The 12,259-nt window shown below is 61.0% G+C and overlaps 1 protein-coding gene across 1 annotated transcript in view; it reads left to right on the top strand.

The window, feature by feature from the left end:
* The first annotated feature begins 778 nt into the window (after positions 1-778).
* Positions 779-12,259, top strand: part of LOC117639484 — a 71,414-nt gene continuing 59,933 nt past the window's right edge. Inside the window, exon 1 of the mRNA XM_034375191.1 lies at positions 779-1,111. Coding sequence (XP_034231082.1) covers positions 1,060-1,111 — 52 coding nt within the window. The 5' untranslated portion in view covers positions 779-1,059. The remainder of the gene's footprint in view (positions 1,112-12,259) is intronic.

Genomic DNA, 12,259 nt, shown 5'->3' with positions numbered 1-12,259 from the left:
CGGCAGCTGCTCCCACGACGTTTAGTTGTTTTCGCGGCCCGTGACTGTTTTCGTTTTGCTCTTTGAGGCACTGACGGCGCACACATGTCTTCCGCACCAAGGCCGCTGTCCTCGTCGTCATCGTCGGGAACGTGTACGGCGGCGTCTGTCTCTCTCGCTCCGCCGCGAGCGCGCAAAGACAGCTCGGCGGATAGGCGGCGTGCTGTCCATGGCGCCGCCTTTCCTGCTGCACCGAAATTAACAATGGAGGCGTCTCGCAGTGGCGGCCGGACTGTTTCCTCCTCGGAAGTGTCGAGGGGAAGTGCCTGTCCGCGTTGACGGTGACGGTGACGCCGCCCGGCCCTCTCGGGGACAGCGCCAGCCAGCCAGCTGCCGGGGCGACCCCGAAAATAAACCAAGTCACACCACCGGCACTGTCCTGGCCCTGGCGGCCCGGCTGGCCTCTTGCTCGGCCCCTCGGCCCGGTGACCGGGCGTCGGCGTGGCCGCGAGGCCCGAGGCGCCACGGCGGCCGTCGGCCCGAACGGGGTTGAATGTGCGCGGGTCGAGGCGCTGGCGGCTGGGCTCGGCACGGCCCGGCCGCGCGCTGCGCGCTGATTGGCCGTCGGCGCGCTAGGTCAGTGGCGAGCCCCCGTGGAGCGCCAGCCGGCGGCGGCTCTGCCTCACCCCTTCCCTCCCCCTCCACCACGCCCCGCCTCGCCGGCCGGCCGCGCGGCGCTGCGGGGAAGGCGAGCCTCCGCGCCGCAGCCGCAGCCGCACTCACAGTGAACCGGCGGCGACTTGCTCCGCTTGCTCGCCCTCCTCTTCTCTCAGTTCGCCGCCGAGCGCCTTCGCGTCCAGTCCGCACGGCTCCGGCTCGCCGCTCCAACCGTCGTTCGCGTCTCTGCGATCGCGCTCGCCGGCGACGAAGGCAACCTCGTGCACGCCAACCCTCCCGCCTTCAACCACCTCCCCGTTGTCAGCCCTGTGTGTGTGTGTGTGTGTGTCGCGCGGATTTAATCAGTGTCGTGTGTCCTTTGTGAGTGTGTGTGTGTGTGTCTTTCCCCGGATCACGGCCAAGATGAAGTTCTCCGCACAGCACGCCGTACTGGCGACGTTCTCCGTCTTCGCAGGTGAGTTTCTGAGTGACAGGTGTTTCATTGTGTTGGCTGGCGCCGTCGAGGGATTGCCACAGTGCCCCTGCAGGACACGCTGACGGAACCTGCACCACAACCCGCTCGAATGAATGAATGAATGAATGAATGAATGAATGAATGAATGAATGAATGAATGAATGAATGAATGAATGAATGAATGAATGAATGAATGAATGAATGAATGAATGACAGCACATGGTGCACTGGTTCATGCAGCATGCAGGGTGCTCGTCTTCACCAAGGGGCGTGTCAAGTCAAAGCACTTGCCTTCCATTACCGGTGACTTGGTGCCCGTCCACTCCGCGCGTTGCCGCTTTGGTCACTGCACTGTCCTCCTCGACGGTCGATAAATAATCTATTCCTGGCGGTTGTACGAATGTATACAGCAGCGCGCGGACGAGCCGTGGCGTGTCGACAATGGGCAGATGGTTGGAGCAGGTCGGGACTCGAGTAGTATAGTGTAGTGGCAGCACTCGCGGCGGAAACGGATACGCCACGAGCGACATTGCGTGCGAGGAAGAGAGAGAGAGAGAGGCGGGCGAAATTAAGATAGGAATCCCGTTTGGCGGCGCTGTCGCTGTGTCAGTGTGTCCGTGACGCGGATGGCGTGATCGACAACTTCTTGCCGGCGGACCAGCTGGCTGGTTCCGGAGCAGTGCTTGCCGTCTCTCTCGCACTCGCACTCCAGAGGCGTCCCCGGAGGGGTGCGAGAGAGACAGAGCGACGAAAGGGCCGTTGGGAATGGCGGGGTTGGCGCCCCAGCACTGGTGGCAGTACGGCAGGCGTCGTCGTCAGCGCGGCGCTCGGGCCGTGTTTTGACTGGAACCGGTTTCGGCCCCGGCGAGACGGGACACGCTGTACACCAAGATCCTCAATGATTGGGCCGCGGTTCGTAATTAGCATGCACCGAAGAGGAATGCCTCGATGTTTATTAATAAGACGGCGCGGCCAGAGAGAGAGAGGGAGGAGAGTGAAATGGCAAAATCTGGTTCTGTCCGGATAGGAATGTATCGGTTATAGCGGTGGTTTAGGGGCGTTCGAATCCGGCCTGCAGGCGTTTGTGTCTGCTTCGGAACTAATACCGGTTCTCGCACACACGCACGCTCCCAGTCTCGGCCGGCATGCGTCGTTCCCCCTCTTCCCCCCTCATCATCGCGTCATTTGCAACTCCGTAACAGCCAATTGGGGGGCGCGTTTGAACTGGCGCCTTCTTTCCCGCCGTTGGTGCGCCCGAGTGACGCGAGCGGACGCGGGTTCGAATCCCACCTCCGAGTTCACCGCTTTTCCGAGCGACGGTTACTGCATACGACACGCGGCGTTTGTTGAACCGTTTCGGGCGCTCTAATCCCGCTGCCGGCGCTGTGGTCTGCGGAGGGGGAGGGGAGGGGTAGTTAGGGCGGGCCTTGGTTCATGAATCTCTGGTGAAGGAAGTTTGCCCCCTCCCATTAGTGCCATGTCGAGTCAACGTCTCCATCACCCCGTCATGATGCGCCTGGCCCTGCTGGAGTCTGGAGTCTGCTGCTGGAGTCTTCGTCATGCGCCTGGAGTGTCTGGAGTCTGGAGTCTGAATCGAGGAGTCTAACGGGAGTCTCTTCGCGTCGTTAATCGCCGTACACACCCTCATTTGTTAAGTCCGTCGGACGCCTTGTGCGCACTGCGTCCCCACCGCAAGGCGCCCCCGGGGGGGGGGGGGTGAACCCTCTCGCGCGCGGGAATCCTGTCCGGACTCGTCGCGAGGGGGGAAAGGGGAGGGGGGCGCTAGTTGGTAACAAGATTTAAAAGCAGGTGTGTTGGCAGTGCTGGAACAGCAGGCGAGGCTGCGAGGCGTCGAGGGTGGCGACAATGACCTCGCGACGTCGCGACACTGGAAGGCAAGGGCGGTAGTTGCTGGGATTTGCATGATCGTGGAACTTTCCTCTGTTTGGCCGCTGCCGCGCGAGTGCATCGCACGGCGCCGCCTCGCTGCCGCTGCACTGCACTGCCGCGACACTGATTGATGGTGTGATGGAACGCCACGGCCGCGGGTTCGAATCCCCGCCGCGCCCCGCGCCGCGCGGTGTGCTTTTCCACGCGCCTGCGAATTAGAAATGTATTAGCGAGCGCGCCGCTACTCAAGTGCGCCGCTCGAGTGCGGCTTCGAGAGCGGCTTGTCATGTCTGTCTGTCTCTCTCGCGCCGGGACCGAGGCCGGGACGCCCCCGCGCGTGCGAGAGAGACAGCGATTCTTGGAGTGCGGCGCGTGCCGCGGCGTTTATTAGGCCGCATCAGCTCACGGTGACGATTAGCGCCTCTATTTCCCCGCTCGGCCTACAGTGCGGTGTCCCGGTCGTCCCGGCGCTTATACAGTGTGGTGGCGTGACGCCTATTGCTCACGGATTATTAAACGCGCCACCGCCGCCACGCCGCTACTTTGACGCGCCGTGCGCCGACACACACTGACACACAAGGTGAGTAACATCGCACCTCGTTACGTCGGATGACTGAGTCGGGTTCGGCGCGAGTGGCGTGATGCAATTCGCGTTATCAGCACACACACACACACACACACAGAATGATACGCGCACACACCGACGCACACTCACTCGGTCACACCTGCGGCGAGGTGAGGCGAGGCGGGCGGGGCGCGGCGTGAAGCTCTTATTCGCGGCATGACACTCATCCCTGACGGGGAGGGCGGCCCGGGGGGGGGGGGGGGCGCCGCGACGCTACGCCGACGCCACGGTCGACGCGCATACCTCGAAGTATCGTTATCGCGCGCTTCCAGAAACGCGCGTCGCCTCCACCACTGTAAAACCCTCCACTCCACTCCACTGCGACGTTCCCCCCGTCCCTCCCTCTCTCCCTCACCTGCCGCGCTGCACTAGCCACGCGCTGCAGACTGATTCGCCGCTCTGTCTCTCTCGCATCTAAACGGGACGCCCTGTGAGTGCGAGAGAGACAGAGCGACGAAAACGACGCTCCGCTGGCCTTATTCACGTTCCCATTCGACGGCGGCGGATTGCTATTCGGCCCTACACTAGAAACGCGGTTTTTGCAGTGCGGTGACGCAGTCGACGTCGTGGTTGTTTTCCGACAGCCTCCTTTTCCTTCCCGTGAATCGCGCGCTGTGCGGAAGGATCGCTCCGTCTCTCTCGCACTCGTGGGAAGCGGCCCGTGGGTGCGAGAGAGACGGAGCGACGACTGCCCGCGGCGTGGCGTGGCGGCGGGGGCGCTCCGATCCTGTTTCGCGCTGCACGTCGGGCCGCTGGGCCGTGGCATTGCACGTGTATGCTCCGCAGTGGCGTGGCGCCACGGCGGCTCCGGTTTCAAGGACGCGTGGGGGAATTCCCTGGCCCTGGCGCGGCCCTGGCGGCCCTGGCGCAAACCGCGCTTCCCACCACATTTTTTGCGTTTTGGAAAAAATCAAAATATCTGTTTTATAGTTATCATTTTGTCCTCCCTCCTCTCTTCCCTCCTCTCCTTCTCTCTCTCTCTCTCTCTCTCTCTCTCTCTCTCTCTCTCTCTCTCGACGGAGCACTGTCCGGAATCGCCGTGGTGCAGCTGGGCGCCGTGCGCCGCCTCGCTCGATTGATTAAATGAAGGCGGTGATGTTGATGATGACTGGCACGCCTACGCCTCGCGTCTTGCCCCCCCCCCCCCCCCCCCCCCGTGTGCATTTGCAAGTGCAGTGCCCGAGTCTCGGTCGTCGGCTGCTGTTTCGCGACAGATCTGGCTGCTTGCTCGTGGATCCAGAGACAGAGGCCTCCTTAATTTTTCGGGGATTTTTCGGGAAATACGGCAAGCGGCAAGGCAACACTGCTGTAAAAAAAGGTCTAATTGAAAGTAAAATTTATTGTTACCCCCTCCAAAAAGGCACTATACTGTCGATATACCTACAGCCAATAGTTTGGTCGTTTCGACGCAACTTTTTCTTTGACAGTGAAGGCAACCTAGGGCAACCACCCCCCGCAGGCCGCAGGGCGCTGGGCCGGGCTGGGCCGGTGGGCCGTTATGGGAAGGCAGCGCAGAAGGCGACTGGCAAATATTGATACAGCCCGCCGCCGCCGTCCCCGTCAGGCACTTGCTACCTTGGGCCCAGGCGGGCGGTGGCGTATTTTTGAAGTGTGCCTCAATTATCGAAATCTGCGTCGCGAGGAACCCCCGCCGAGGATGGCGGACGAATTTATAGACCCGGATATAGCGTGCGCGGCGCGGAACGAGCCACGACACTGTGAACGATGCGGCGATGACGATCCCGTACTCCATGCGTGCCTCACGCGGTCCGTCCCCAGTGCCGTGACACATTTTACCGCCCCACCCCCTTCGCTCGCGCCACCCTCTCAAGTTCCCAGCTCCGTCTATCGCATTCAATATCACGTCGTGTCCTCATTATAAAGGCATCGTTGATATACAAAACACGCAAAAAAAAAAAATTGGCGAGAAATTCAAAAAATGGTTTTACCAGAGCAAAAAAAAAATCGCGGGAGTAGTAGTTGAACCCGCGACCCTTGGGTCAGAAATGGCGCACTGACGTCGCCTGGATGCCCCGATCGACGCGTCGTGTCCCTGTTTAGCGCCACAATTCGAGCGCGTTAGTGCCGTCGTAATGAGCTCGGCGTAGCAAGCGTAGCCGGGCGGAGCGTCGCGCCGTCTCGCTCGCACACGCGCGAGTGCGAGCGAGACGGAGCGATCTCTTCGGAATCAGTCTCCTCCGCCTGTCTGTCCGTTAGTGTTGGTGGCGCCACGTCCTCGCCGGCCAATGGGAGCTCGCCTGGCGTCTGTGTGTGTGAGTGTGTGTGTGTGAGTGAGTGTGTGTGAGTGTGACGGGGAGAGGTCGGCAGGGAGGTGATTGCCATGATGGCCGAAGGTTGTGTGTGAAGCCGGCAGCACAGTGTATGGTGCGTCGCTTGCGAAGCGGCTTTGCAAGTGTGCTTGCAACGGTTGCATCGTCCCGATGCATCCCCGCGGTAATTTTTTTTTTCCCGTGTGGTGGCGATTGGAGGTTTGCGGGGCAGGGCGGCCGTGGGCCAAGGTGAGCGAGGCGGTGGTTGTGGCCGGGCCGCCCCGTCCCGCTATCTTTCCAAAACAAAGCCCAGAACCCGGCCAGGCCGGCCCGGGGAGTAAGCCGCCGAGTAAGGCCCAAGACATGCCCCGGCCCCACCGAGACCGTCATCCGAGTCGTCGGGCTTCGGGGCTCGGGGTTCTGGGTTCGAATACCGGAGGCGTTTGTTTTCGCCGCTTGTTGCCGCCCTCGTTCCGACGTCCAACTGCTTTGAAAACTTGGCTTCGACGGCGCCGTGCCCCCCCCCCCCCCCCCTCGCGGCCGCGCACCGCACTTTTCTAAGCAGCGCCACTTCCCCTCCCCCTTGTCTGCCCCGTATTAAAACTAAGGAGCGCCCCCCCCCCCCCCGCATTATTCATCCAAAAGTCCTTCTTGTCAAATCGGCCGTGGAAAAAGCAAGCAGTCGTCATAAAGGCGGGGAGGAAGGAAGGAATCGGAGCGGGACATGCGGCGCGTCGCGAAAAGCGTCGCCGAGCCGAGACTCTTCTTCTTTTTCGACTCGAAAGTTGTGCAATTTATCCTTTCGGCGGGACCCGGCCGGCCGGCCAGCCGAGCGAGACGGTGGCGGGGAAATAATTATTGTCGTCGTCGCCGAGAGGGAGTGTGACCGGCGCAAGGGGGCTGGAAAAAGGGGGTGGGGTATTGTCGTGCAGTCGCCGAACGGGATTGACACCCACACACACACAAAACACACACCACATCGGAGTCTCTCGGGAACAGGTAGGCTGTGGCATAACGCACCCACACCTCCACACACCACTACCACACACACACACACACACTCGGAGTGTCATGGCCGATCTGGCCGACACAGCGTCATGGCCCTGTGCATAAGCGCGCGGCGCGACTTCCGACTCTGACGTGTGTGTGTGTGTGCTTCCCACTACCACCACTACTACTCCACTGTACTACGGCTTCCTACTCACACGATCCCCCCCCTCTCTTTTGGCGATCGTAAATACGTGCGCCTCGAGTCCACTCTGTGTGTGTGTGTGTGTGTCTGCTGAGCGCGCGGAACGGGGATTCATTCACACGGCAACACATGGCTCGCTCCGTTTACGTGTATTTGTTTACGCTCCGGCTGCCGTGTCGTGTCTTGCCTGTTCATGGCTCATGACGGGCCCATGCAGGCAGTCGTCTGATTCCGAACGGTGCTCTGTCGCACGAGCGCTGTGTGACGGACTGTGCCAATCCCATAGGCGCTCCAATGGCAATGGCCCGCGCACGCGTATACGGCAGTAGCTATGGGCGCGCGAGACCGGAATTGGACCGGAATTGAGCCGGAAATGGCCGTGTGTGTGTGTGTGTGTGCTCGCTCTTTTTGGTGTGTGTGTTTCTCCGAGCAGTGGCACCGGCCCGCCCTGCCGCCATGTTGTACTACAGCCCCTACAGCCCCGGGGGCGCTGCTGGCAGGCTGGCAGGCTGGCTGCGTAGCACTGCGTTGGCATTAGTCTCTATTAGTGGTGTATCCTCGCATGGCACAGCGCGGCGCGGCGTTTGCCAATGCTGCCAACTTGGGGCCTAATAATTCAGGAGGCCGATCGGCGGCGCGCTCAGCGTGCCAATGGGGCTTGTCAGGCCCGTCAGGCTTGACGGGGTTGGCAGCTCTGGGGCGCCTCGCGGGAAGGAAGCAAACCGAGTACGCACTCCGTGATTGTCCACACTGTGAGTAAGGATGAGCTGAGTGTAATGAAACGGGTGGCCGGCCAATCGGACGGGCGGGCTGACGGACAGGCCGACAGACCGGCGGCGCGACAGACGTGGTCTCATCAGGCGGAGAGGTAGGCCGGGCCGGAGCCACCCACATCAAGGCGGCGGCGGCAGAGCCAGTGGCGTATGTACCGGCACCCTTTCCTTGGACGGGAGGATTTTGTTTGCTGCTCCGCTGTTCTAAGGAGCTTGAGCCACGAGGGGGCCTGGCTCGGCCTGACTCGGCGCGCATGGCTTGTTCTCCTCTGCGAGCATTTCAGCGCTACACGCTTCCGGGGATTTGGGGGAGTGGGGGGGGGGCAGCACGCAGCATACATACACGCGACCCCTCAAGTCCGACCAAACCCTCTCTCTCTCTGTGCGCATCACCCCAGGGGCGCGAAGAGCGAAGCAGGAGCAGGGGTAAGGCGAGGGTCTCAGCGGGGCGACCTGCTCGGCGCCTCGTTACCCTGGTTACCCTGGTTACCCCTCCGCGAACTTACCCCGCCGACTTACCTCGACTCATTTGCCTTCTTAGGGGGGGACCGCCCAGATATGACGAGGACGCCCTTTTCGCCTCGCTTGCAGTGTGGGGGCCGAAACTTGGCGCGCGGTGCACAGTGGGCCACCGGTGGAGGCGGTCGAAATCCCGGACGCGTTTTGAGCTCCAGAGTCGCTAAATGGGTCTCGAATCGCTCGTGTGACCCCACCAATGGATTGCTCTCCGAACGAGGAGTCCATTGATGGGGTCACACGCTCGGTTCGAGCCCCTTTTTTTAGCGACCCTGAAGCGCTGTTTTGGCCCACAGTGCAGTGCAAGGTGTGACGTCACATTGTGGACGCCGGTCGGACCGAGCGGGCAGGCAGGCGGGCAGGCCGTGTGGACTGAATCACAGCGGCGGCCCTTCAAAGAGGACACGTTGTCCGGAGATGAGGCGAGTGGTCGAGCCGCCCGGTCAAAGCGAGGCCAAGCCCGTGCTGTAAAGCCTTCGGGATTAGCCCCACCTGCAGTGGACAGCCCTGTCCTCCCTGCCGGACAGGGCCTTGCGGTGTGCCGCCCTGCGGTTGTCCAGATCCGTCGGATTCTGTTGATTCGTCCCCCGTTCGACCAGAGGCCGGGGCAGCCCGGGGTGGCGCTAAGCGGGCAGGGGGAAAGGCAGCGAAGCAAGGAGAAGCAGAAGCTGGGGTTCGGAATCTCAGTCTCCTTGGGGAGCCGGTGGGGAGCCAGCGTAAGAAGACGGTCGGCCAGGAACCCGCGAAGCAGCGGCAAAACGCTCAAAATACTCAAGTCAAATCAAAAAAAAAAAGCGATGAGTCTCTTCTTGTACTTATTATTTTCTTCAATTTCACAATTCTTGAGTCTTTGAGTTAAAATGGTTCGTCGAAGAAAATCAAGCAAATGACTACAGGCGAACATGAATTAAATAAAAAGTCTCAACCACTGTGGTGCCCGGTCCACCCGGTCGCCGTAACCAACCAACCGAGCCGACTCCGCCGCTGGAACCTGGAACCCTGTGGGGCCGGCAAGGCGTCACGCTGGGAGGGAACGCGACCCCGCTACTCAATTGGCGCCCAGACGGGAGGCTGTCTCTCTCGCACTCATGCCGGACGCCCCGTGAGTGCGAGAGAGATGGACGCCTCTCGCCCGGAATCATCCCGCGGAGTCTGTGCGGAGCCCGGGGGCCCCCGCTTAGTGGACGCCGTTCCGTCCCCTGGGTCCCCGAGTTTGGGGGGGGGGGGGGGGAAGAGAGAGAGAGAGAGAGAGAGAGAGAGGAGAGAGAGAGAGGGGAGAGAAGGGGGGGAGAGAGAGAGAGGAGAGGGGAGAGAGAGAGAGAGGGAGGGAGGGGGGGGGGGGGGGTCTAGGGGTTGCGCGGCGCACCAGGGTCCCGGCCCGGCCGTCCCGGGGACAGTCCTTTATCATATGTATGGGGCGGCGCCGTGCTGCTGATACAGGACTGGCATGTCAACAACACGCAGCAGTTTTCCTGCGAAAATATTTGGACGCGGATCGGATGATGGGAAGGCTACCGTACCGGGAGGGCGTCAAAAAGGGGGTGAAAAATCGGACGTTTGAAATTTTTTTTGTTGAGGTGGAGGCTGAAGTGACTGCCGTTTTTCTAAAGACCAAAACGAGTCCATTAAGTCAAGTTTGAAGTTGTTGTGACCTGGGAAAATGGAAGGATTTCAGTGATTTCGGTCGTGACAGCACACAGAGTTGTTGCCGGTCTGGCCCACTGTGGGATGGGGGCTTCCCTCGCAATCGGGAGTGCATCGTTAGGAGCGACCCTGCTTCGGCGTGTGCGGCGTGTGCGGCGTGCCCGTCGCTCTGTCTCTCTCGCACTCTTGACCCGGGCGCGTCCCCCCTGGGAGTGCGAGAGAGACGGAGAAAGCGATGACGGGGCGCCGTGGCGGAGGCAGCCCCGGCGTCGCACGTCCACGCCGACCCCTTGGTCCCCTGCTTGGCTCCCCTTGTCGGTGATGAGGGGTAAATTCAAGGGCGATTCGCTGTGCAAGGTGGCAGCTTGCTGGCCGGGCTGGCCGGGCTGGCCGAGCTGGCTGGCACTTGGCCGTGGAGTGGCGAGCCGGCCCGGGCGCAGATTTGCATTTCAAAGTGCAAGGCACTGCACGCTGCAGCAAGGCTGTGGTACGACAGGGCGGTGGGTATTTAGACTTGCGCCCGCCTCGCTCCTTTGCAGAGTGCAGTGCCCGTCCAGAAAACGACGTAACACGGATACCACACGGACAGGCGCGGATTTTTTCTCGCGCTCCAGGCCTTGCTTACGTAAATGTCCAACGTCCTTGGTCGATTTTCGTCCGTCTTCCCGTTCTGGTTCCAGTCGACTCGATCGCGCGGTCGCTGCCCGGTCGTTTTGTTTTGGTGGTTCCCGCGGCGAGCGGCTGCGCGGCAGCGTCACCGGTCTTTCATTGGCACACCTTCCAGTGGCGTGGTGTCGCCTGGCGTCGCCTGACGTGGCGGCGTGACGTCCGGGGGGCTGCCTCGTCCTCGGCCTCAACGACCAGGCCTTCTCGAACAGCCGACGAGCTGTGTCACTTCTCGATGAATCGAATGCTTTCGATTAATCGTGCGCGTTTTCCGGAAGGCGGAGACTCCCCAGCCCAACGCCGCCGCCCGCGCAACGCAGGGTAGGCAACACTGCGCGACAGCGCTGCGCCGAATGGCCTAGCCTCGCGGCGTTTCCGTCTTCCTGATCCACCTGTTTGCCAAAGTGGCGCCAAACTGGAGCGAAACTGGAGCCCCTCCCCCACACCCCCTTTTTCCCTCCTGCTATGGCATTCCGCGTGTAAATGATGTGTCAGTTTATATGCAAAAGGTGGATCGGATCGGCGGCGGGCAAATCGCGTGTGCGCCGCCCAATAACACACATGTACGCGTCCCTCGATTTAAATTCGCCCCCCTTTTTTCTTTTTTTGTGTGTGTGTGTTTGGGGTGTGGTGTGTGTGGTGTGTGTGTTTGGTGGGTTTTGTGGGGTGCGCGCGTCACTGCGGCCCCGACCCTCTTTCCTGCTGACGTCGTCGATTCGTGTGTTTGTGTTTGTGCGCCGAAAAGTCGGCTGACATCTATTAAATTGGCCGCAGCAGGTACGTATGTAGTAGGGACGGTCGCGGTCGGGACAAAAAAGGGAGAGAGAGAGAGAGAGAGAGAGAGAGAGAGAGAGAGAGAGAGAGAGAGAGAGAAACAAAAAGTCCCAATGCACGCATGAAGATGAGACGACAACAACGACAAAAAACCTGCTTGTCATAATGCGTGTTTGAATTTGGCGGTCGTTTCCGCGTCACGTCGGCAATGTCGTCGTTACCGTGGCGTGTCTCTCGCACTTGGGACACTTCCCGTCGGGGTCGTCTTGCAGTGTAGTCGTCCGGTCACATCCAGGAAGTTCGATGTTCGATGGTTCGATTATGAGAAGCTTGGCGGTGTATCGCCTGTATTGACGCTCTCCGGGAACAATGAGAAGGCGTGTGCGACACGCGGCCGCCGCGTCGGTTTGTCATTTTGTCGCGTAGATAGGTTTGATTGATGAGTATAGCACCTCTCTCTCCCTTTCTCTCTCTCTCCCTCTCGCCCTCCCGCACTCCAAATTCGTTTTTTATCAGTGGGGTTTGCCGCCTGTGCGTGTGCGTCCGGCCCGGATCTCGATCCGAATGCGAATCGGACGTCTGATTGCGATCCCACTTAGTCTTGGCCCGCATATTGCTATTCGGCGGGGTGCTGCGGTGCAATGACCTCTCTCTCTTTCTCTCTTCGCTTTCTTGTGCCGCCGTCGTGGTGTGTTGATGCAAAAGTCGCGACTCGGATTGGCTTGGCGTGGCGGGAAAACGGAAGGCGGGGGAGCGCCACAGCCAGGCAGCCAGGCACAGTCCACATCACAATCCGAT

Source organism: Thrips palmi, unplaced genomic scaffold, assembly GCF_012932325.1.
Source record: "Thrips palmi isolate BJ-2018 unplaced genomic scaffold, TpBJ-2018v1 HiC_scaffold_11, whole genome shotgun sequence".
Classification (NCBI taxonomy): Eukaryota; Metazoa; Arthropoda; class Insecta; order Thysanoptera; family Thripidae; genus Thrips; species Thrips palmi.
The sequence above is the reverse complement of the archived record's forward strand: the minus strand, read 5'-3'. Positions and strand labels throughout refer to the sequence as shown.